The 22,845-nt window shown below is 43.0% G+C and overlaps 1 protein-coding gene across 16 annotated transcripts in view; it reads right to left on the bottom strand.

Annotated features, from left to right (window-relative positions):
• dlg1b (discs large MAGUK scaffold protein 1b) overlaps nucleotides 1–22,845 on the bottom strand; it is a 489,566-nt gene that overhangs the window by 139,874 nt on the left and 326,847 nt on the right. For all 16 annotated transcript variants that reach the window (XM_063045530.1, XM_063045518.1, XM_063045519.1 and 13 more), the window contains one exon: nucleotides 20,809–20,953. In XM_063045530.1, coding sequence (XP_062901600.1) covers nucleotides 20,809–20,953 — 145 coding nt within the window. The remainder of the gene's footprint in view (nucleotides 1–20,808; nucleotides 20,954–22,845) is intronic.

Here is a 22,845-nt window from a genome sequence, read left to right as displayed (position 1 = left end):
AAGAAGGTGATCGCCGTGAGCTTACCATCCAAGGATACACCTTGCATTGAATGGACAGGCAGGTAGGCAGAGGGATGGAGTGGTTCCCTCAATAAAAAATGAAATCAGAGTCTTAGAAAGAGGCGACATAGAATCAGAAGATGTAGATTCCTTGTGAATAGAATTATGAAACTACAAGAGTAAAAAGACTCCGATAGGAGTTATATACAGGCCTCCAAACAGTAGCCAGGATGTGGGATACAAGTTACAATAGGAGATTAAAAAAATGCATGTAAGAAGGACAATGGCATGGATACTTCAAAAGTTCAAAGTAAATTATATTATCAGAATACATATATGTCACCACATGCAACCCTAAAATTCATTTTCCTGTGGGCATACTCTGTAAATCTATACAGTAATAACAATAACAGGATCAATGAAAAATCAAGTAGAGCGCAGAAGACAACAAACAGTGCAAATGTAAATATCAATAAATAACAATAAATAATAAGAACATGATATAACAAGATAAAGAGTCCTTAAAGTGAGATCATTGATTGTGGGAACATCTCAATGGATGGGCAAATGAGTGATGTTATCGCCTTTTGTTCAAGAGCATGATGGTTGAGGGGCAGTAATTGTTCTTGAAATTGGTTATGCTTGTGCTGAGGCTCTTGTACCTTATATCTGACAGCAGCAGCAAGAAAAGAGCATGGACTGGGTGGTGAGGAACTCTGATGATGGATACTGCTTTCAAAATGAGGGAAGACAGGGAAAATCAGGTTGGTGCTGGATCCCAAGAGAGAGGATTTATAGAATACCTATGAGATGGCTTTATAGAGCATCTTGTGTTTGAGCTCACCAGGGGAAAGGCAATTCTGGATTGGGTGTTGTGTAATGAACCAAATTTGATCACAGAGCTTAAGGTAAAGGAACCCCTAGGGAGCAGTGATCACAATATGAGTGTTGTTGCTGTTTCTAAGGAGAAGGTGCCTGGGAAGACAAAGGTCTGAAGATAGATAAGTAATCTGTACCAGATAAACTACACACCAGGCAAGAATCACTAGATTCTGCACTGGTTCCATAGGACTAGAAAGTTGCAAATGTCAAGTCACTCTTAATAAAGGGAGGGAGGCAGATGAAAGGAAATTATAGGCCAGGTAGCCTGTCATCAGTGGTTGGAAAGACATTAGAGTCCATTATTAAGGATGAGGTTTCACATGATAAAATAGGCCAAAGTCAACATGGTTTTCTAAGGGCAAATATTGCCTGACAAATCTGTTGCAATTCTTTGAGGAAACAACAGGCAGGATAGACAAAGCAGAGTCAGTAGATGTTACTTGGATTTGCAGAAGGTCTTTGACAAGGTGCCGCACATGAGGCTGCTGAATAAGGTAAGAGCCCATAGCATTACAGGAAAGATACTAGCATGGATAGAAGATGCAACTGGCAGTAGGCAAAGAGTGGGAATAAAGGGGACCTTTTCTGGTTGGCTGCCAGTGACCAGCGTGTTCCACAGGGGCTGGTATTGGGTAGGGTAAGTGGAGGGGTAAGTAGTGTTGAGGAAGCAGGGAGTCTGCAGAAGGATTTGGACAGATTCGGAGAATGGGCAAAGAAGCAGCAGATGGAATGTAGTGTAGGGAAGTGTATGGTCATGCACTTTGGCAGAAGGAATAAAGGCATAGAATATTTTCTAAATGGGGAGAAAATTCAAAACTCAGGTTCAAAAAAGGGACTTGGGAGTCCTTGTGCAGGATTGCCGAAAGCTTAACTTGCACATTGAGTCAATGGTAAGGAATGCAAATGCAATGTTAGCATTCATTTTGAGAGGATTAAAATACAAGAGCAATGATGTGATGCTGAGGCTTTATAAGCGATTGGTCAGACTGAACTTGGAGTATTGTGAGCAGTTCTGAGTCTCTTATCAATGAAAAGGTGCGCTGATACTGGACAGGGTCCAGAGGAGGTTCACGAGAATTTATGAGTAGTATTTGATGGCTCTGACCGTGTACTCGCTGGAGTTTAGAAGAATGAGAAGGGGATCTCATTGAAGGCTATCGAATATTGAAAGGTCTGGACAGAGTGGAAGTAGGAAGGTTGTTTCTTATAGTGGGTAACTCAAAGACCAAAGGGCATAGCCTCAGAATAGAGGGGTGTCCATTTAGAACAGAGATGAGGAAAAATTTCTTTAGCCCGAAGTTAGTGAATCTGTTGAATTCATTGCCGCAGGTGACTATGGAAGCCAAGTCATTGAGTATATTTAAAGCTTCTTGATCAGTCAGGATGTCAAGGTTAAGGGGAGAAGGCAGAGGGAGCCAAGATGGGCCGAATGGCTTACAGCTGCTCCTATATCTCCTGAGCTTTTTTCAATGTCTGTATTTTCAAAATACATGAGAAAAACTCAACATTTTACAGAACCTGGAGACCAATTAGCCCACTACGCCTGGGCCAAATTTCTAAAGAAGCTATTTCTTAAACATCACTCAAACATTTATACATTCTTCTAAGTTTTTTTTTAATGCTCCAAACAGTCCTTCCAGGAGAGGCAACACTACACTTGTGAATCTGCTGGGGTCATCTATTGTATCCGGTACTCCCGATGCAGCCTCCTCTACATTGTTGAGACTCGTCATAAATCGAGAGACCACTTTGTTGAGCAGCTCTGCAACATCCACCACCAGTGGGACTTACTGGCAGCCACATATCTTAATTCCCATTCCAATGTGTTGTTCCATGGCCTCCTCTTGTGCCAAGATGAGGCCACCCTCAAGGTGGAGGAGCAACATTTTATATTCCACCTGGGTAGCCTCCAACCTGATGGTATGAATATAGATTTTTCCCTTTGGTAAACTAAATTCCACCCCCTCCCTTCCTCTATTCACTGCTAATGTAAAAACAAAAGAGAGGGCATTCAACAAAGCAAAAATTAGCAGGAAGGTGGAGGACTGAGAAGCTTTTAAAAGCCTACAGAGAGCAACTGAAAGAATCATTAGAAGGGAAAAGATGAAACATGAAAGCAAGCTAGCAAATAATATCAAAGTGGATAGTAAAAGCTCTTTCAAGTGTGTAAAAGGTAAAAGAGAGATGAGAGTGGATATAGGACTCCTAGAAGATTAGGCTGGAGAAATAGTAACAGGGGACAAGAAGGTGGCAGATAAACTAAATGAGTATTTTGCATCAGTCTTCATTGTAAAAGACTAGCAGTATGCCTGATGTTGTAGTGTGTGAAGGAAGAGAAGTGAGTGCAGTTACTGTTACAAGGGAGAAGGTGCTCAAAAAGCTGAAAGACCTAAGGGTACACAAGTCACCCAGACCAGATGAACTGCACCCTGGGTTCTGAAAGAGGTAGCGTTAGAAATTGTGGAGGCATTAGCAATGGTCTTTCAAAAATCATTGGACTCTGGCATGGTGCCAGAGGACTGGAAAATTGCAAATGTCGCTCCATTTGTTAAAAAAGGAGGAAGGCAGCAGAAAGGAAACTAGTTAGCCTGACCTCAATGGTTGGGAAGATGTTGGAGTTAATTATTAAGGATGAGGTTATGGAGTACTTGGTGATACAGGACAAGATAGGACACAGTCAGCATGGTTTCCTTAAGGGAAAATCTTGCCCGATGAACCTGTTGGAATTTTTTCAGGAGATTACATGTAGGATAGATAAAGGGGATGCAGTGAATGTTGCATATTTGAACTTTCAGAAGGCCTTTGACAAGGTGCCACACATGAGGCTGTTTACCAAGTTAAGAGCCCATGGTGTTACAGGAAAGTTACTGACATGGTTAGATCATTGGTTGATTGATAGGAGACAGTGAATGGGAATAAAAGGATCCTTTTTTGGTTGACTACCAGTTGGTGTTCCACAGGGGTCAGTGTTGGGACCGCTTCTTTCTGTGCTGTGTATCAATGATTTTGATGATGGAATAGATGGCTTTGTTGCCAAACTTGCAGATGATACAAACATTGGTCGAGGACCAGGTAGTGTTGAGGAAACAGGCAGAATGCAGAAGGACTTAGACAGATTAGGAGAATGGGCAAGAAAGTGGCAAATGAAATACAATGTTGGAAAATGCATGGTCATTCACTTCAGTAGAAATAAATGTGCAGGCTATTTTCTAAACAGGGAAAAAATCCAAAAATCTGAGATGTCAAGAGACTTGGGAGTCCTTGTGCAGAACACCCTCAAGGTTAACTTGCAGGATGAGTGGGTAGTGAGGAAGGCAAATGCCGTGATAGCATTCATTTCAAGAAGTCTTGAATACAAGAGCAGGGATGTGATAAGGTACTGTTAAGGCCTCACCTTGAGTACTGTGAACAGTTTGGGTTCCTCATCTAAGAAAAGAAGTGCTGGCATTGGGGATGCTCCAGAAGAGGCTCACAAGGATGATTCCAGGAATGAAAGGGTTATCATACGAGGAACGTTTGATGCCTCTTGGTCTGTACTCGCTCAAATTTACAAACGTTTATAGAAGGATGGGGAGGGCTGGTGGAATCTCATTGAAACTTTTCAAATATTGAAAGACCTAGACAGAGTAGATGTGGAAAGGATGTTACCCTAGTTGGAGAGTCTAGGACAAGAGGGCACAGCCTCAGGATAGAGAGTCAACCATTTAAAACAGAGATGGGGAGAAATTTCTTTAGCCAGAGAGTGGTGAATTTGTGGAATTTGTTACCACAGGTAGCTGTGGAGACCAGGTTGTTGGGTGTATTTAAGGCAGAGATTGATTGGACACGGCATCAAAGGTTACGGACAGAAGGATGGGGAATGGGGTTGAGAAGGGGAAAATAAAAGATCAGCTATGATTGAAAGGCAGAGCAGACTCGATGGCCCAAATGGCCTAATTCTGCTCCTATGTCTTATGATCTTATTCCGCACTCTGACATTCTATTTCTTCTCACCTCCCTTTTACTTCCCCTCCTCCTTCCCTTTCTCCAATGTCCGCTCCCTTCTTGCATGAGATTATTGCTGTTCGTGTCCTTGACCTTTCCCACCCACCTGGTTTCCCCTATCACCTTCCAGCTAGCTACTTCCCCTCCTCCCACCTTTTTATTCAGGCATCTCCCCCTTCCTTCCCAGTCCTGAAGAAGGGTCTTGGCCTGAAACTTCAACTGTTTACTTTTTTTCCCATAGATGCTACCTGACCTGTTGAGTTCCTCCAGCATTCTGTGTGTTGCTTTTTTGTGAAATGTTTATCCACTCCTGTTGCAGTAATATACTTAGTATAATAGAGCAGGAAGCCAGTTAATCCACTAAGTCCATGCTGCCTCTGAGCAGAACAATTCTATCAGTCTCATTTCCCCCTCGCTTCATTTCCCTGAAAGTTCATCTTTCTCACATGCTCACTGATTTCCCCTTTTAACCACTTAACATGAACAATATTGTGCAACTTCTTCCTTCATTCTTTAAGGACTAAGTTATGACTCAATTTCAATGGAAACTATATTTTTGATTTTGACCCTTTTCTGCAGATGCTACCTGACTTGCTAAGGTAATTTTGAGATAACATAGATCTCCTTCGACGTTTCTTTCAAGGGGACAAGACAAAATTCGCCTTGTGTCGACTTCTAACCTCCTCCTATCCTTGCTATCCTTTACACTCTCATTGAAGCTGTAAAACTCTTTTTAATTTAAATATTCTGAAACCGAAACTACTCCAAAAGTGGTTCCGGCAAAGGCCTACTTCTTGGCCAACAACCTCCTAATCGAGTATAAAAGTAAAGTTACCATATACCTTTTAAACTTTAGTCTACTCTGCTCAAACTGCAATTTTCATCAGAAAAGTTTATTGTCCTCTTCAGAGATAATTAGTTCTCTGTCGAATGTAAATCTTCAATATGCATTGTATCGAAGTTCACATACATTGACATCTCACTTAAGATGCAGATTCTTCGCCAGGAATCAGGTCACCAATGGAATCAGTGCTGAACAAACCCATTCGGTGAGTGTTCTTGACAGCACATTGGTGACAGCCACCTGGCACATATCCCGAACAAGAGAAAATATGCAGATGCTGGAAATCCAAGCAACACACACAAAATGCTGCCTGGCCTGCTGAGTTCCTCCAGCAGTTTGTGTGTGTTAGTGCAGATCCCTGCCCTCTCCACTTCTGGGTACCTCAAGATCAGGAATATGGCACAAGTTCCTTTGCGAGCAATGGATTGTTCGCGCCTCAGTGCGATGAGTGGTACTGATGCGGTTGGGGTACGCGGTAAGGCTACTCTACCCAGCAATACAAGGCTCAGAACTGCATGCTGGTTGGTACTTCAAGTGCAGGAGAATGCTGGGAGCAGCAGCAGCTACCCCACGTTATGACAGACCATCCAGATCTTTTAGTCTCTCTCTCATCGTCTGTTAGATGTGATGAGAGTTGCTCACTCCCCTTCTCTTTGCCTACACAGCAGAGGGATTGTTCAATAGTCTGAAGCTGAACAGTCAGTGATTACTGCTGAGCTTGTCGCTACACAGAAATCTCCAGGCCAGGGAGAGAGGTGCAACTGAACACAGAGGAGAGGACAGCAGATTCCAACACATCCAACAGGTAGTGATGAGTGAGATAGCAGGATCCAGGCAGTCTGTCAACACAAACGAAGGTGCTGCTAGACAGCAGCAAACCTGTTGTCACCGTGATGTCCACGGTTACAGGCTTTCGGGTCCCTAGCGCTGCAGCTCACAACGTCTGCAGAGCAGGGAATGGAACCAGCTTCCAGGACAAGCAGTACACAGCGGAGGCGGATGACATCTTGTATAAAAAAGTACAGGGTTATTTACACACAGACATTCAGATTGGAGGACAGGTTCAGGTTCAGTTTTATCAAATGAACATGAAATGTACAGTGAAATGTGTTAGCAACCAACACAACCTCAGGATGTGCTGGCACAGCCCACAAATGTCGCCACAGATTCTGGCACCAACAGAGCATGCCCACAATGCTTGACGGAACAACACGGAACCCAACAAGCAACAAAATAACAACGGCAAAACATGCCTGTTTTCCTCCGTCCCCCCACCAACACACACGGTCAGTCCAAGCCAGGCCTCCAGCCGCAAAGCCTCTGCCACTGGGCTTCGACTTCCAGCTACTGATCTGACTTCGGGCTCCGATCTACCCCATCAATCCCCAGACTAGCTGGTGACGTGACCCAGAATTGTGAGCGCTCTGAATGACCGGCCCTCTGCCTCCTCGTGAATCCTGCTCATACGGACATCCAGTCAGGGGACACAGGTGTCCTTTGTAACTCTAACATTGCTGGCCCTCGAGCATGGAACTTGGAGCAGAGGCCTGACCTCTAACTCCTCCAAGACCTGGTCTCTAAAACATAACCTGATCTCCAGTTCCCCTCTCTGTCCCCAACACCATCTCTATGAACCTAAAAGTCAACTAATTCTCCACTGAGACTGAAGCTGGGCACCATCTTGTTAAAAATAAGATCAAGAATGCAATAACAAACCAGCACTTAGGAAAGTGTTAAATGGCTTCTGGAGTAAAGGAAAATTGCACTGTTTGAGTACTACCAGAGAATCAATGACAGGATTACGAATAAACATTTTTATTTTACTATGAGTGGTGCATATAACTGGTAGTTATCATCTTTCTTATGTGTAAGGTACGCACAGAAATGTCTGGATTTCCCATATTAGCATCCAGCAGCAAACTCATAATTGGAAAGAAGCTTATAATCGGTGATTCTCCCATGTGCTTGATTCTTTAATTCTTGATGGTGGTACTTCAAAGCTCAGTGAATTTATTATCAAAGTACATGTATGCCTTCAAGTACAACCCTGACATTCATTTTCTTGCAGGCATACTCAATAAATCCAGAATCAAATCAATGGAAGACCACACAACTTGGGTGTTCAACCAGTGTGCTTAAGAAAACAAACTATGCAAAGGCAAAAAAAAAATTAATTAATTAACAATTATTATCAAGACCAGGAGATGAACTGTCCTTGAAAATGAGTCCATAGGTTGTGGGTACATTTCAACGATGGGGCAAGTGAAGCTAAGTGAAGTTACTCTCTTTGGTTCAAGAGCCTGATGGCTTAGGGTTAATATCTATTCCTGAACCTGGTGGTGTGAGTCCTGAGGCTCCTGTACCTTCTTACTGATGGCAGCAGTGAGAAGAGAGCATGTCCTGGGTGGTGGGGTCTCTGATGATGGATGCTGTAACACTCCATATAGATGTGCTCAATGTGGGGACAGACTGGGCTGTAACCACTACTTTTTGTAGCATTTTCCATTCAAGGGTATTGGTGTATCCACACCAGGCTGTTATGCAACCAGTCAACATACTCTCCACCACACATCTATAAATGAAGTTGGGAGGTCTAATTAACTACACTAAACTACATCTCCTGAATCCATTATTTAATATCCAGCATGTATTTTTCAGACTTATCCATCAATGGAAGATCATTTTATACTTTTTTTAAGATTACAGCCATTGATGTAAAGGCCAGAATGTATTGCCCAAGTCTATTGTCAGAACCTCGCCAACCTGGAACAGAACTTGCAGATGAAGGGCTTCCTATGTTACATCCACCAGCAAATGCAAATTCATGTGATGATGTTAAAATAAGCTGCTGCAGTGCATTTTATGGAGGGGAATTAAGTCAGCCAAGCCAAACTGTTGGTGATGAGAATAAATGTTCAGGGCATGGATAGATTTCTCCTAGATGATGTCAAGTCGCTTGAGCATTGCTAGACTTACCCTCACTCAAACAAAAAGAGTTATTTCAGTGTGGTCCTGGACTACGGTCTACAGATAATGGTAAAGGTTTGAGGTGACAGGAAGTGAGTCTCTTGTATACATCCAATCACAAACAAGAGGAAATCAGCAGATGCTGGAAATCCGAGCAACACACACAAAATGCTGGAGGAACTCAGCAGGCCAGGCAGCATGTATGGAAAGGAATACAGTCGATGTTTTGGGCTGAAACCCATCGGCAGGACTGGAGAAAAAGTGCTGAGGAGTAGACTTTTAAAAGTAGGGGGAGGGGAGGGAGAAACACAAGATGATAGGTGAAACCTGGAAGGAAAGGGATGAAGTAAAGAGCTGGGAAGTTGATTGGTGAAAGAGACAGAAGGCCATGGAAGAAAGAAAGGGGGGGGGGAAGCACCAGAGGGAGGCGATGGGTGGGCAAGGAGATAAGGTGCGAGGGGGAGAGGGGAAAAGGGGGATGGGAAATGGTGAAGGAGTGCCAGGATAACCTACCACCCTCCGTGTCTAGCACATAACTCTCTGAAACTTCTGCCACCTCGAACGGGATCCCACCACCATGCATGTCTTCCTCCCCCCGCCACCGATATCCCTCCTGGCACTTATCCTTGCAAGCGGAACAAGTGCTACACCTTTTCCCTCACGACCATTCAGGGCCCTAAACAGTTCTTCCAGGTGAAGCAACAGTTCATCTGTGAGTCTGTTGGTGTCATATACGGTGTTCAGTGTTCCTGGTGTGGCCTCTTGTATATCGGTGAGACCCGAGCATCAGAAAAAGCGGGATCTCCCAGTGGCCACCCATTTTACTTCCACTTCCCACTCCCATTCCAATATGTCCATCCATGGCCTCCTCCACTATCGTGATGAGGTCACACTTAGGTTGGAGGAACAACACTTTGTATTCTGTCTGGGTAGCCTCCAATATGATGGCATGAACATCGATTTCTCAAACTTCCAGTAATGCCTCCCACCCCGCCTTCACCATTTCCCACCCCATATTGCCCACCCATCGCCTCTCTCTGGTGCTCCTCCCACCTTTTCGTTATTCCATGGCCTTCTGTCTCTTTCACCAATCAACTTCCCACTCTTTACTTCATCTCTCCCCCTCCAGGTTTCACCTATCACCTTGTATTTCTCTCTCCCCCCTCCCACTAGTTAAATCTCCTCCTCAGCTTTTTTTCTCCAGTCCTGCCAAAGGGTTTTGGCCTGAAATGTCGACTGTACTTTTTCCATAGATGCTGCCTGGCCTGCTGAGTTCCTCCAGCATTTTCTGCGTGTTGCTCTTATATACATCACGCATCAGGATGCTCTTCATTGACTACAGCTCACCACTTAATACTATCATCCATTCTAAACTAATCAATAAGCTTCAAGAAGTTGGCCTCAATAATCTCTGTGGGCGACTGGATCCTCAATTTCCTCACATAGAGACTCCAATCAGCTTGGATTGGCAACATCTCCTCCACAATCTCCATCAGCACAGGTACACCACAAGACTGTGTGCTTAGCTTCCTGCTCTCCTCGCTTTACACTTATGACCCTGAGACTAAGCAAAACTCCAAAGCCATATTTAAGTTTGCTGACAACACCAGTCATTGGCTGAATCAAAGGTGATGATGAATCACCATATAGAAGGGAGATTGAAAACCTGGCAGCATGGTGCCACATTACTACTACGTCAACTCAGGCCTCGGGGGCCAGCGTCGGGCAAATGGTGCCACAACAATCTCTTACTCAATGTCTTCAAGACCGCAGAGATGATTACTGACTTCAAGAGGAAGAAACCAGAGGTCCACGAGCCAGTCATCGTTAGGGGATCAGAGGTGGAGCTAATCAGCAACTTTAAATTCCTTGGTGTTATCATTTCAGAGGATCTGTCCTGGGTCTAGCATGTAAGAGCGATTATGAAAAAAGCGTGGTAGTACCTCTGCTTTCTTCGAAGTTTGCAAAGATCTGGTATGTCATCCCTAACTTTGACAAACTTCTGCAGATGCATGGTGGAGAGTATATTGACTGGTTGCATCATGGCCTGGTATGGAAACACCAAAGCCTTTGAATGGAATAGCCTACAAAAAGTAGTGAATATGGCCCAGTCCATCATAGATAAAGTCTTCCCCACCATCCAAGCATGCTCGCTTCTCAATGCTGCCATCAGGAAGGTGGTACAGGAGCCTCAGGACCCACACCACCAGATTCAGCAACAGTTATTATCCCTCAACCATCAGACTCCTGAACCAGAAGGGATAACTTCACTCACCCCATCACTGAACTGTTCTCACAACCTATGAACTCCCTTCAAGGACTCTTCATCTCATGTTGTCAATATCTATTGCTTGTTTTTTATTATTATTTTTTTTTCTTTCTTTTGTCACAGTTGGCAGTTTGTTGTCTTTTGCACATTGATTGTCTGTCCATCCTAAAGGGTGTGGTCTTACATTTGACTCTATTGGTTCTTGCATTTACTGTGTATGCCCGTAAGAAAACGACTCTCAGGGTTGTATATGGTGACATAGCTGTACTTCGATGATAAATTTACTTTGAACTTTGAGTATCTTCAGCATTTTTTCTGTGTTATTAACCATCAATGAACAGGTTATGAATGACAGATGTCAACTACCAGCAGTATTGATACCTTCACATATATTATTAATGATGGAGTGTGGTTTGAGCTGTACTTAAGCAGATCTGATTTGTTCCCTCCGGGAGACAGGATACACTTGGAAATTTTTCCACACTGCTAATGGACTGGTGTTGTAAATATACTGGAGCTGTCTGGATAAAGACACGGCTAGGTCAGGGCTGCAAATTATCAATACTGCAGTCAGGAAGTTGTGTGTTCCTTTATTGTTTGCCATACTTTTGAAAAGGACAACTTTAGGACATTGCTAGCACCGTTCACCACTCAACCATGGAAAAACAAAGCTAAACATTATGATGGCCTGTTAGTAGAAACGTAGAAACACTTCAACAGTTCAAAATGAAATGTCGTTCTGTCACTGTGATCGATCCCAAAGTTCATCACACTGTCAATTTGCAAATGGACCACATTGTGCAGTTCTGGGCCCATACATTTCCTCATTTTCAGACATAGCGGGCTTCGAGCAATGACCAAGCAACAGGCAGTGCTCATCAGGATCCTGCCTTCATACCGCCCTGATGACACTCTGATGGCTCATGTTAGCAAAACCTTTTCACTGTTTACAACATGTGATTGGAGATAAGAAAATAGAACACAGAACAGCACAGCGTGGAACTGAAAAACCATTCTGCTAACATAAAAATAATTGCAAATTTTTGAAACAGATTAAAATATACATTGAGAAACAGAAAATATTTCCTAAATTTACCAGTTAAATGAAGATTAATGATTACATTCAAAAATGAATGTCCATTGCAGATGGCCAGCATAAATCAGAGGAGGCAGATACAGAGTGCTCCTCATCTTTAGTAACATTCCCTTGACTGACTGGAGAGTCACGGGACGGGGACTAAGGTCGGTAAGAATCTGCTGCTGTGCAGTCTGTGGCTTACTGAAACATAATTTCTCATGATCAAATTTGTAATTCCCTGGTCTGTTTTGAAACCTTTGGAATAGCTTTATTGAGATTTAATGAAAGTGGTTTGTTAGATAATCCAAAAAACAATCAATACGGCTCGAAGTTCACTGCTGTGTCCCTCAATTGCTCATTCTGCCCGACCAAAGTATCGATGAAACCTGTCTGCAGCCAATAAAAGATACTTAAGAGCTAGCTGCTGCTCTCAAATTGAGGTCTGAGTGAAATAATTGTTTTCCATTTCCAATCAGTGTTCTTTTGCTATTGTTTACTGACAATATGTTTTTTTATTATTTGGAGCATATTTCTCTTTGCATTATGACCCATGAATTCCAATATTGTAGTGGAGTCATATGCAAAAACAAGCTCTTTGGCCTACCAAGTCTATGCAGATCCTTTTGCCCAACTACACTAATCCCATTATCTTCATTAGGTTAATGCCTTTTCTATGTCCTGCCAATTTAAGTGTGGCTAAATGGAAATAATAATATCCCCAAGAACATAAAATGTGCTAGCCCGCTGCCAATGTCCAACAGTGTCAGTTGATTGGAATTTTACTGTATTGGCATTTATATGCCATATAAATCAATATGCTGAGTGGTGGTAAAAATCTTCTGAGGTGTATATATTTCAATGCTAGGAGTACTGCAGGGAAGGCGGATGAGTTGAGGGCGTGGATTGACACGTGGAATTATGACGTTATAGCAATTAGTGAAATTTGGCTACAGGAGGGGCAGGACTGGCAGCTTAACATTCCAGGGTTCCGATGTTTCAGATGTGATCGAGGCAGAGGAATGAAAGGTGGGGGAATAGCATTGCTTGTTAGGGAAAATATTACAGCAGTGCTCAGGCAGGACAGATTAGAGGGTTTGTCTACTGAGTCCTTATGGGTAGAGCTGAGAAACAGGAAAGGTATGGCCACATTAGTGGGATTGTATTACAGACCACCCAATAGTCAACGAGAATTGGAAGAGCAAATCTGCAGAGAGTTAGCAGGCAACTGCAGGAAACATAAAGTTGTGGTGGTAGGGGATTTAAATTTTCCATATATTGATTGGGACTCCCATACTGTTAGGGGTCTAGATGGTTTAGAGTTTGTAAAATGTGTTCAGGAAAGTTTTCTAAACCAATATATAGAGGGACCAACTAGAGGGGAAGCAATATTGGATCTCCTGTTAGGAAACGAGTTAGGACAAGTGACAGAAGTCTGTGTAGGGGAGCACTTTGGTTCCAGTGATCATAACACCATTAGTTTCAATTTGATCATGGACAAGGATAGATCTGGTCCTAGGGTTGAGGTTCTTAACTGGAAGAAGGCCAAATTTGAAGAAATGAGAAAGGATCTAAAAAGCGTGGATTGGGACAGGTTGTTCTCTGGCAAGGATATGATCGGTAGGTGGGAAACCTTCAAAGGAGAAATTTTGAGAGTGCAGAATTTGTATGTTCCTGTCAGGATTAAAGGCAAAGTGAATAGGAATAAGGAACCTTGTTTCTCAAGGGATATTGCAACTCTGATAGAGAAGAAGAGAGAGTTGTATGACATGTATAGGAAGCAGGGAGTAAATCAGGTGCTTGAGAAGTATAAGAAGTGCAAGAAAATACTTAAGAAAGAAATCAGGAGGGCTAAAAGAAGACATGAGGTTGCCTTGGCAGTCAAAGTGAAGGATAATCCAAAGAGTTTTTACAGGTATACTAAGAGCAAAAGGATTGTAAGGGATAAAACTGGTCCTCTTGAAGATCAGAGTGGTCGGCTATGTGCGAAACCAAAGGAAATGGGGGAGATCTTAAATAACAACACACATAAAAGTTGCTGGTGAACGCAGCAGGCCAGGCAGCATCTCTAGGAAGAGGTACAGTCGATGTTTCAGGCCGAGACCCTTCGTCAGGACTAACTGAAGGAAGAGTGAGTAAGGGATTTGAAAGTTGGAGGGGGAGGGGGAGATCCAAAATGATAGGAGAAGACAGGAGGGGGAGGGATGGAGCCAAGAGCTGGACAGGTGATAGGCAAAAGGGATACGAGAGAATCATGGGACAGGAGGTCCAGGAAGAAAGACAGGGGGGGGGCACCCAGAGGATGGGCAAGGGGTATAGTCAGAGGGACAGAGGGAGAAAAAGGAGAGTGAGAGAATGTGTGTATAAAAATAAGTAGCAGATGGGGTATGAGGGGGAGGTGGGGCATTAGCGGAAGTTAGAGAAGTCGATGTTCATGCCATCAGGTTAGAGGCTACCCAGACGGAATATAAGGTGTTGTTCCTCCAACCTGAGTGTGGCTTCATCTTTACAGTAGAGGAGGCCATGGATAGACATGTCAGAATGGGAATGGGATGGGGAATTAAAATGTGTGGCCACTGGGAGATCCTGCTTTCTCTGGCGGACAGAGCGTAGATGTTCAGCAAAGCGGTCTCCCAGTCTGCGTCGGGTCTCGCCAATATATAAAAGGCCACATCGGGAGCACCGGACGCAGTATATCACCCCAGCCGACTCACAGGTGAAGTGTTGCCTCACCTGGAAGGACTGTTTGGGGCCCTGAATGGTGGTAAGGGAGGAAGTGTAAGGGCATGTGTAGCACTTGTTCCGCTTACACGGATAAGTGCCAGGAGGGAGATCAGTGGGGAGGGATGGGGGGGACGAATGGACAAGGGAGTTGCTTAGGGAGCGATCCCTGCGGAGAGCAGGGGGGGGGAGGGAAAGATGTACTTAGTGGTGGGATCCGCCACCTCCAACGGGATCCCACCACTAAGTCCGCCACCTCCAACGGGATCCCACCACTAAGACTTCCGCCACCTCCAACGGGATCCCACCACTAAGCACTGTGGTAAATTGGATCAGCAAATTTGCTGATGATACAAAGACTGGAAGTGTAGTAGACAGTGAGGAAGGTTTTCAGAGCCTGCAGAGGGACTTGGACCAGCTGGAAAAATGGGCTGAAAAATGGCAGATTGAGTTTAATACAGACAAGTGTGAGGTATTGCACGTTGGAAGGACAAACCAAGGTAGAACATACAGGGTTAATGGTAAGGCACTGAGGAGTGCAGTGGAACAGGGGGATCTGGGAATACAGGTACAAAATTCCCTAAAAGTAGCGTCACAGGTAGATAGGGTCGTAAAGAGAGCTTTTGGTACATTGGCCTTTATTAATCAAAGTATTGAGTACAAGAACTGGAACGTTATGATGAGGTTGTATAAGGCATTGGTGAGGCCGAATCTGGAGTATTGTGTTCAGTTTTGGTCACCAAATTACAGGAAGGATATAAATAAGGTTGAAAGAGTGCAGAGAAGGTTTACAAGGATGTTGCCGGGACTTGAGAAACTCAGTTACAGGGAAAGGTTGAATAGGTTAGGACTTTATTCCCTGGAGCGTAGAAGAATGAGGGGAGATTTGATAGAGGTATATAAAATTATGATGGGTATAGATAGAGTGAATGCAAGCAGGCTTTTTCCACTGAGGCAAGGGGAGAAAAAAAACCAGAGGACATGGTTTAAGGGTGAGGGGGGAAAAGTTTATAGGGAACATTAGGGGGGGCTTCTTCACACAGAGAGTGGTGGGAGTATGGAATGAGCTGCCAGACGAGGTGGTAAATGCGGGTTCTTTTTTAACATTTAAGAATAAATTGGACAGATACATGGATAGGAGGTGTATGGAGGGATATGGTCCGTCTGCAGGTCAGTGGGACTAGGCAGAAAATGGTTTGGCACAGCCAAGAAGGGCCAAAAGGCCTGTTTCTGTGCTGTAGTTTCTACGGTTCTATGGTTCTATATAACATTGTTGTTGGATCTTTGTCTTGTGAACTATTGTTCCTGTAATGAAGCTAACTGCACCGGTAAACAAGATAGCTTAGGTGTTGGTGAAGGCACAGGAAGCAAGATGAGAGAAATGATTATGAAACTGCTTAAGTCATTTGTGAGGGCACCAATTGAGTTCTTATTATCACATCATAAAGTTCAAAGTTCAATTTATTATCAAAGTATGTATATGTTACCATATACTATCTTGAGATTCATTTTCTGAGATTTACTGAGATTTATAAGCAGGATGCGACGGCATCATAAGGCAGTAGAGAGAAAATTTATGGATGTTGCTCTAACTGAAGAGAGTTAGGCCTGGGGTTGAGACAAGCAGACAAAACTACCAGGGACAAAAGGAAGGACTCATTTCCCTCAACAGAAGTGTCACCAACTAATGGTAGCAGATTTGGCAGAAGGATTAAGGGAAATTAAGGGATTATTTTCTCTCAGCCAAATAGTGGAGATGAGCTGGACCTGGTGCTGGAGGCAGAAGCCGCCATCACACGTCAGTGATATAGTGGTCCTGCCTTGGTCTGCCCCAAGATGAGCCCTCGGGCTGAATATTGAGAACCCTTGCTCTCCTGCAATGATGTCACAGCAAGAAATGGCTCACTATATGCGTTGGGGTGGATGGGATAAACCAAGTGGTGTATAAGAAAGTCTCAAATATTTTTACTTTGTGAACCACCAGGTTTAGTGTCTTTTAAAGTGGAACAGAATCTAAGATGAAGATGATACATTTGATAGGTTCAATATTCAATGTTTATTTTATTGTCAAAGTAGGCATGCACAATCCAACTCTGATATTTGTCTTCAATTGAATAGGTATTCCATTAAATGAAGGTAAATTGCTTGCACTAAGTAAAAAGTAAGAGGTATTTGTATTCCATATTTTCTAAGAAGAGGAAAGAGAAGTGATCTGGAGGAAGACCAGATTACTTCTCTTTGAGGGAAAGTGTATACAGCAGTGGAACACATCATCAAATGTACTGGTGATAGAACATGGACTGGGACAAATTTTACAGCAGGCATTGACAGTCCTCTCAGCTGGGAACAAGATCAGATAAGACTGAAATAAAATAAAAAGACGATTCTATCACAGCTAATGTCTGCAGTTTCTTCAATCAATGATTGCCTTAGTCATCATTTCACAGGGCCATGAGAAATTGCACAGAACATTTGACAAGCACCAATCCAGAAACAAATGACAAGATGTCTTCCCTAAGTAGAGCAACCACATTCATTTGAATTGGATTATCACCCTCGAGTAAAAAGTGCTGTGAAGTAGTTTATTTCAGTGTTCAAATTAAATCACAGTAAAACCCTGCAAATCTGCTGGGGTAGTCTGCATGTCCAAGTCAGAATCAGAGTACGTTGGAGGCCGAGGAAGCCGGCCTGACTTGGGGTTAGAGGACTGAGCGTGGGTGGGAGGGAGGAATGGTGCTTGTTTTGCTGTTGTTGCTTAGTGGGTTCTGTGTTGTTCTGCCAAGCATTATGAGCATGCTAGGTTGGTGCCGGAATATGTGGCAACACTTGCAGATTTCCCCCAGCACATCCTCACGTTCTGTTGGTTGCTAATACAAACTAAATATTTCACTGTATGTTTCCAGGTACATGTGATAAACAAACATGAATCTTGAATCTTTTATTATTTTATTTCATACATTTCAACAATTTAATTTTTTCAAAAATATATTTTAAATATTTTTTAAGATGATGTCAAAAGCCATGTGGATTTTCCCAGGGATCAAGTCTCAGGATTCACTGTCCAAAGGCTGGGCACTACAAGCAGTCTGTATTGCCATGCAGGATTGTCACTGGTCATAATCTTCCAGGCTGAACACACAAGGAAGCTGCAGAAGGCAACAATGGTTACACAGGCCATGCTAGGAAGGCATTAAGGGATTGGGTGGCAGGTCTGGTTGAGAGAATCCTTTCCATTATCAGTATTACGTTGATTGCCGCTGACCTAATAATTGCAATAATTTTACATTTGACATTGGTTGATGTGTCAGTTACTCATGGAATTCTGTTATCTTTTCTGAAGCTGATCACAGTCTGTTAGATCTCACATTTCCAAAGATGTCTTGGTCACATTAGCACCAAGAACAAAATAAGCAAAAAGCCAAAAATGCTGAGTGGCTCTCAACTTCCTCCCTATCTTTGCAGAAAAGAACCAGCCAATCTGATTCACTCCACATGATAACACGAAACGGCTAAAAATATTAGATTTAACAGAAGCCATGGGAATAAATCATTTACTGTTGGTAGCACTGGAGATCTGCTCTCCAGAACAAGCAGCAGTTCTAGCTAAGTTGTCCAATATAGTTTAGAAAAAAATGTCTCACTATGTCTTGTTCGAAAATGGGAAAGTAGTCCAATTCATTTGACTGTCATCCCAACACCTGTGAATAATAACGAAGTGCTTTTGGAAGTGACATCAAACAGAAACCAAAGAGCAGAATTTCAGAGTCGTGATATAAGTTTCTGACCTCGACGTCGAGGCAACATTTGACCAAGTGTGATAGGTGAGCCCTAGTGAAAATTATATCAGTAGTCATCAAGGGGAAAACACTCATGGTTGGAGACATACTTAACACAAAGGATTCTTGCTCCAGTTGTTAAAAGTCTATCATATCAGCAATATAGGAAATACACTGGGCATTGATAGGTCCAACCACCTCCAATTGATTCATCAATGAACTTTACTCCATCATAAAGTCAAAATTTAATACATAATATTTCTGCTACTTGAATAATGCTCAGTACCATGCAGAGCACCTCACCAAATAAAGTTATCCTTGTTAGCATGAAGATCTAGACAACATTCACACATTGGCCAAAATATTTCCTCTTCCACTTTCCATTCATGCTGCCTGATCACAGAATGTTTCTGGCATTTTGATTTTACTTCAGATTTCTAGTATGAAATCAGAAGTTTCATGAATCACCGCCAACCAGAAACTCAACTGGCTCAGGGATATACTGTGGCTACATGTGCAGGTCCAAAGCTGGCAAGCCCGAGGCATGACTCTCACTTTCTGAAAACACAAATCCTTTCCACCATCTACAGCACATATCAGGAAAGTGACAGAAAACTACTTCTACTAGTCGACTCAGGCCTAGGGGGCCGGCGTCGGGGACAGAAAACCATTAGAGCATAAGACATAGGAACAGAATTACACCATTCAGCCCATCGAGTCTGCTCTACAAAAACCCTTCAGATACCTGGGCAAACACAGCTACTCTAACGCTCCATCACCTCGACTCATCCAGGACAAAGCAGCCCCATTTGGTCACCAAATATTCATCTCCTCCAACATCTGTGAACCCGTAACAAATGTACTGTAGTTGCCTGCCAGGGCTACTCTGACAAGACTACCCAGAAATCTAACACCAAGGATTAGGGCTGCAGGTGCAGATGAACACTATCATCTGCACTTTTCCCTCTAAGTTCACACATCCTGACTTGGAAACATATCACTGTTCCTTCAGTCATTGGAGTCAAATCTAGTGACTTCATCAGCATTTCCCAGAATGAGTGTACAATACAAGATGGCAGCTCCAGGCCATCTTCTCATAGGTAATCATGGCTGACCAGTAAGTCACAAATAATATTGAATGAAATAAATAGATCTTATTTCAATGACCTAACACATTAAAGTCTCTCTCTCGCTCTCTCCCCCCAGAGTTGCTGTCTGACCAGCTATTTCAAGCAATTTCTGTCTTTTTCATCAAACTTCCCCTAGCCGCCAATTTTGCTTTTCAATGCACATATCGTATCCAGTACTTGTTATGTTAGAACATAGAACAGTACAGCGTAGGAATTATCCTGTTGCCCACAATGTCTGCACTGACCATGATGCCAATTCAAATTAATCCAAATATGGTGTCTCCCCATATTCTTTACCTGTTCACGTGCCTGCCCAATTGCCTGTTAAATGTTACTATCGTATCTGCTTCCACCATCTTCCCTGGCGGTGCACTCCTGGCATCTACCACTATGTGAAAAAAAGCTTACCTCACAGATCTTAAAACAATCCATTTCTATTCCATTTTTCTTAAATTGATGCCTTCTAGCTTTTGGCATTTCCATCCCAGGGAAAAAAGATTGACTACCTACCCTATCTATGCTTTTCATAATTTCAAACACTTTTATCAGGTTGCCGATGTTCCAAAGGAAACAATCCAAGTGATATACTGTATCTAATGCTCTCCAATCCAGTCAACATCCTGGGGAATCTCTTCTGCATCTTTTCAAAAGCCTCCATACCCTTCCTGTAATATAGCATCCAGAATCACACAATATTTCAAATGCAACCTACCAAAGTTTTACACAGCTTTGACATAACTTAATTTACATTTACATTCAATTCCCAACCAATGTAGGCAAGCATGCCATTCACTTTCCTTGCTGCCCTATCTACTCGTCTTGCCACTTTCAGGGAGCTATGAATTTGCCCCCCAAGATTCCTCTCTACATCAATGTTCCCAAGGGTCCTGCCATTTACCTCCAAAGTACATCAGCTCACACTTAACCAGGTTAAACTCTATCTGCCATTTCTCCATCCGATCTAAAACGTTTGACAACTTTCTTCACTGTCCACAATTCTGCCAAGTTTTATGTCTTCTGCTAAGGTACAAATCAGCCCACCTATATTTTCGTCCAAATTATTTAAATATATATTACATGTTAAATGCATTAAAAACAAATTTTCACGAATAAACGCAGTCTTGAAACCACAGCATATCAGTAAACTGTGAAAGACTTACAATTGGTGATGTCTGGAGGTGCATACCCATCATGCACATACATGCTGGTTGGCTTTGCAACTTTCAAGTATACCACTTCTGCTGTATTTTTTAAAGCTGTCACTGCATCTTCATGGGTAACTTCATCTAGACTGGCTGTGTTGACCTGAAATGCAGAAGAAAACAATGCTGATGCACGTATAAATATAAATCCTTTCCTGGTGTTTCAAGAGAACAATTTCTTCAAATGTTCACTTGACAATAAAGATGGTCCAAAATCAAATGCCAATTAAATGTAAGTCAGCACACAAGTAACTAATAATGTAATTGCTTTTAATGCACAACAGATCCTTGCTAACTCTTAATGGTCCAAAATGTGCTTCTCTTTTAGCAGTGGCTTATCATTGCACTTGCCACTGCAATGGCTAGATTCAGTAGGTGGAGGAAAGTGAATCATCTTACCACTGACTTTCTAGGCTGAACTCTGTAGCAGCAAGTCAGTGGTGAGAAGATTTGATGGTGGCATAGGTCAGGCTGAAACAAGGGCTGGAGACTGGCTGTGTTGACCAGAGGAACCAGATGCATATCACATCAGACTGTTCAGCTGTATCTTTTATCTGATTATTGAGAGTAGTTCAGTGCTTTCTTGGGAAGTGGAGGCAGGGTGGGGGAGTCTTGCTTAATTGACATGTTTAAATCAATTATTGTCTGAACGTGGACAAAAAAGAGGTCATCCACTATCTGGTCAAGATGGTGCCAAGATCTGATGTCTGTCAAGGGCATGGCCCAGACTTGGTTTTTTTGTAGCTTTGTAGGGATGGTTTTAGGGCAGTCTGGGAGGTCAGGAAACAGTGGTGAGGGGGAGTTAGAGGTCAGGGACAGTAACTCAGAGTTGGGGCCAGGAGCCACTGGTCAAAGTTTAGGTCAGAGTGCTCTAGGGTCAAAGACTAGCAATCCCTGTGGATGGATGTCACATCAGCAGATGCGAAGGACAAAGAAAGCAATTTCCATGGTCAATGACCAAGATCGATGTGTTTCACCACGCCCCCCCCCCCACCCCCCAGGTGGGCAAGTCCCAAGATTGGAGTTCTGTGCAAGCAAGAGGCACAAGGGCCGGTGACTCCACCTTCAGGTCAGCATATCCTGGGGTCAGAGGTCCATGCTGGAGGTTGAAGTCTGGAGGTCAAGGTCCTGTGATCAGTGAGAACTGGGGTTTATACCAATAGGTCGGTGAAGTCCAAAAGTCGAAGTCCTGGAATCAGCGAGTCCAATCAAAGGCCGAAAGACTGAAGTCAGTGGGTCAGGAGGTCAGAGGCCGAGAGGTAGCCTGTCTGTGTATGTGAGTGGGTGGAAGGGTAAGAAAGGGGCTTGCTTTGCTGTTGTGTTGCTATTGTATTGTTCTGATGAATGAGCTACATTGGCACCAGAATATGTAGCGACACCTGTGAGCTGCTCCAGCACATCCTTAGGTCATGTTGGTTGCCTACGCAAATGATGCATTTCACCATGTTTCAATGTATACGCAATAAATAAGTGAATCTGAATCACAGTTTTGAAAATGGAGATTGAAAAGTGTCACTGTTCACTGCTGACATGAAACATGAAACACTTCAAATCAAAAGGGACAGTAAGCAATTAGGAAGGCATACAGTGCATTGGCAATTATTGCAAGAGGATGATTATAGAGTGGAGGTATTCTACATCTACAGAGTTCTTGGGCTCTTCTCCTACAGGGCTCCACTTTTTCTACAGAGCTCTTGTGATACCATAACTTTACCAGGGTCAGGTTGTTAAAACCAAGGAAGATATACTTGTGAAAGAGACAGCAGTTAAGATTGAATCCTGGGATGGTAGTTTCATTGCACATAGTGTATGTAATGAAAGTGTTGTTGCAGGGCTTGAAAGAGTGTTTGTAATGTTGATATTTCTTCTGACTGCCTTATAAAGGACTAGAGTTCACTGTCTCAAAATAGTGGATCTGCCATTCAGAACAAATGAGAAGAAATTTCTTCAATTGGAAGGTAACATCTTTTGGAATTCATTAGTAAAGAGGGTCGT

This window comes from Mobula hypostoma, chromosome 4 (assembly GCF_963921235.1).
Source record: "Mobula hypostoma chromosome 4, sMobHyp1.1, whole genome shotgun sequence".
Lineage (NCBI taxonomy): Eukaryota > Metazoa > Chordata > Chondrichthyes > Myliobatiformes > Myliobatidae > Mobula > Mobula hypostoma.
This window is presented reverse-complemented; position numbering and strand designations above follow the sequence as displayed.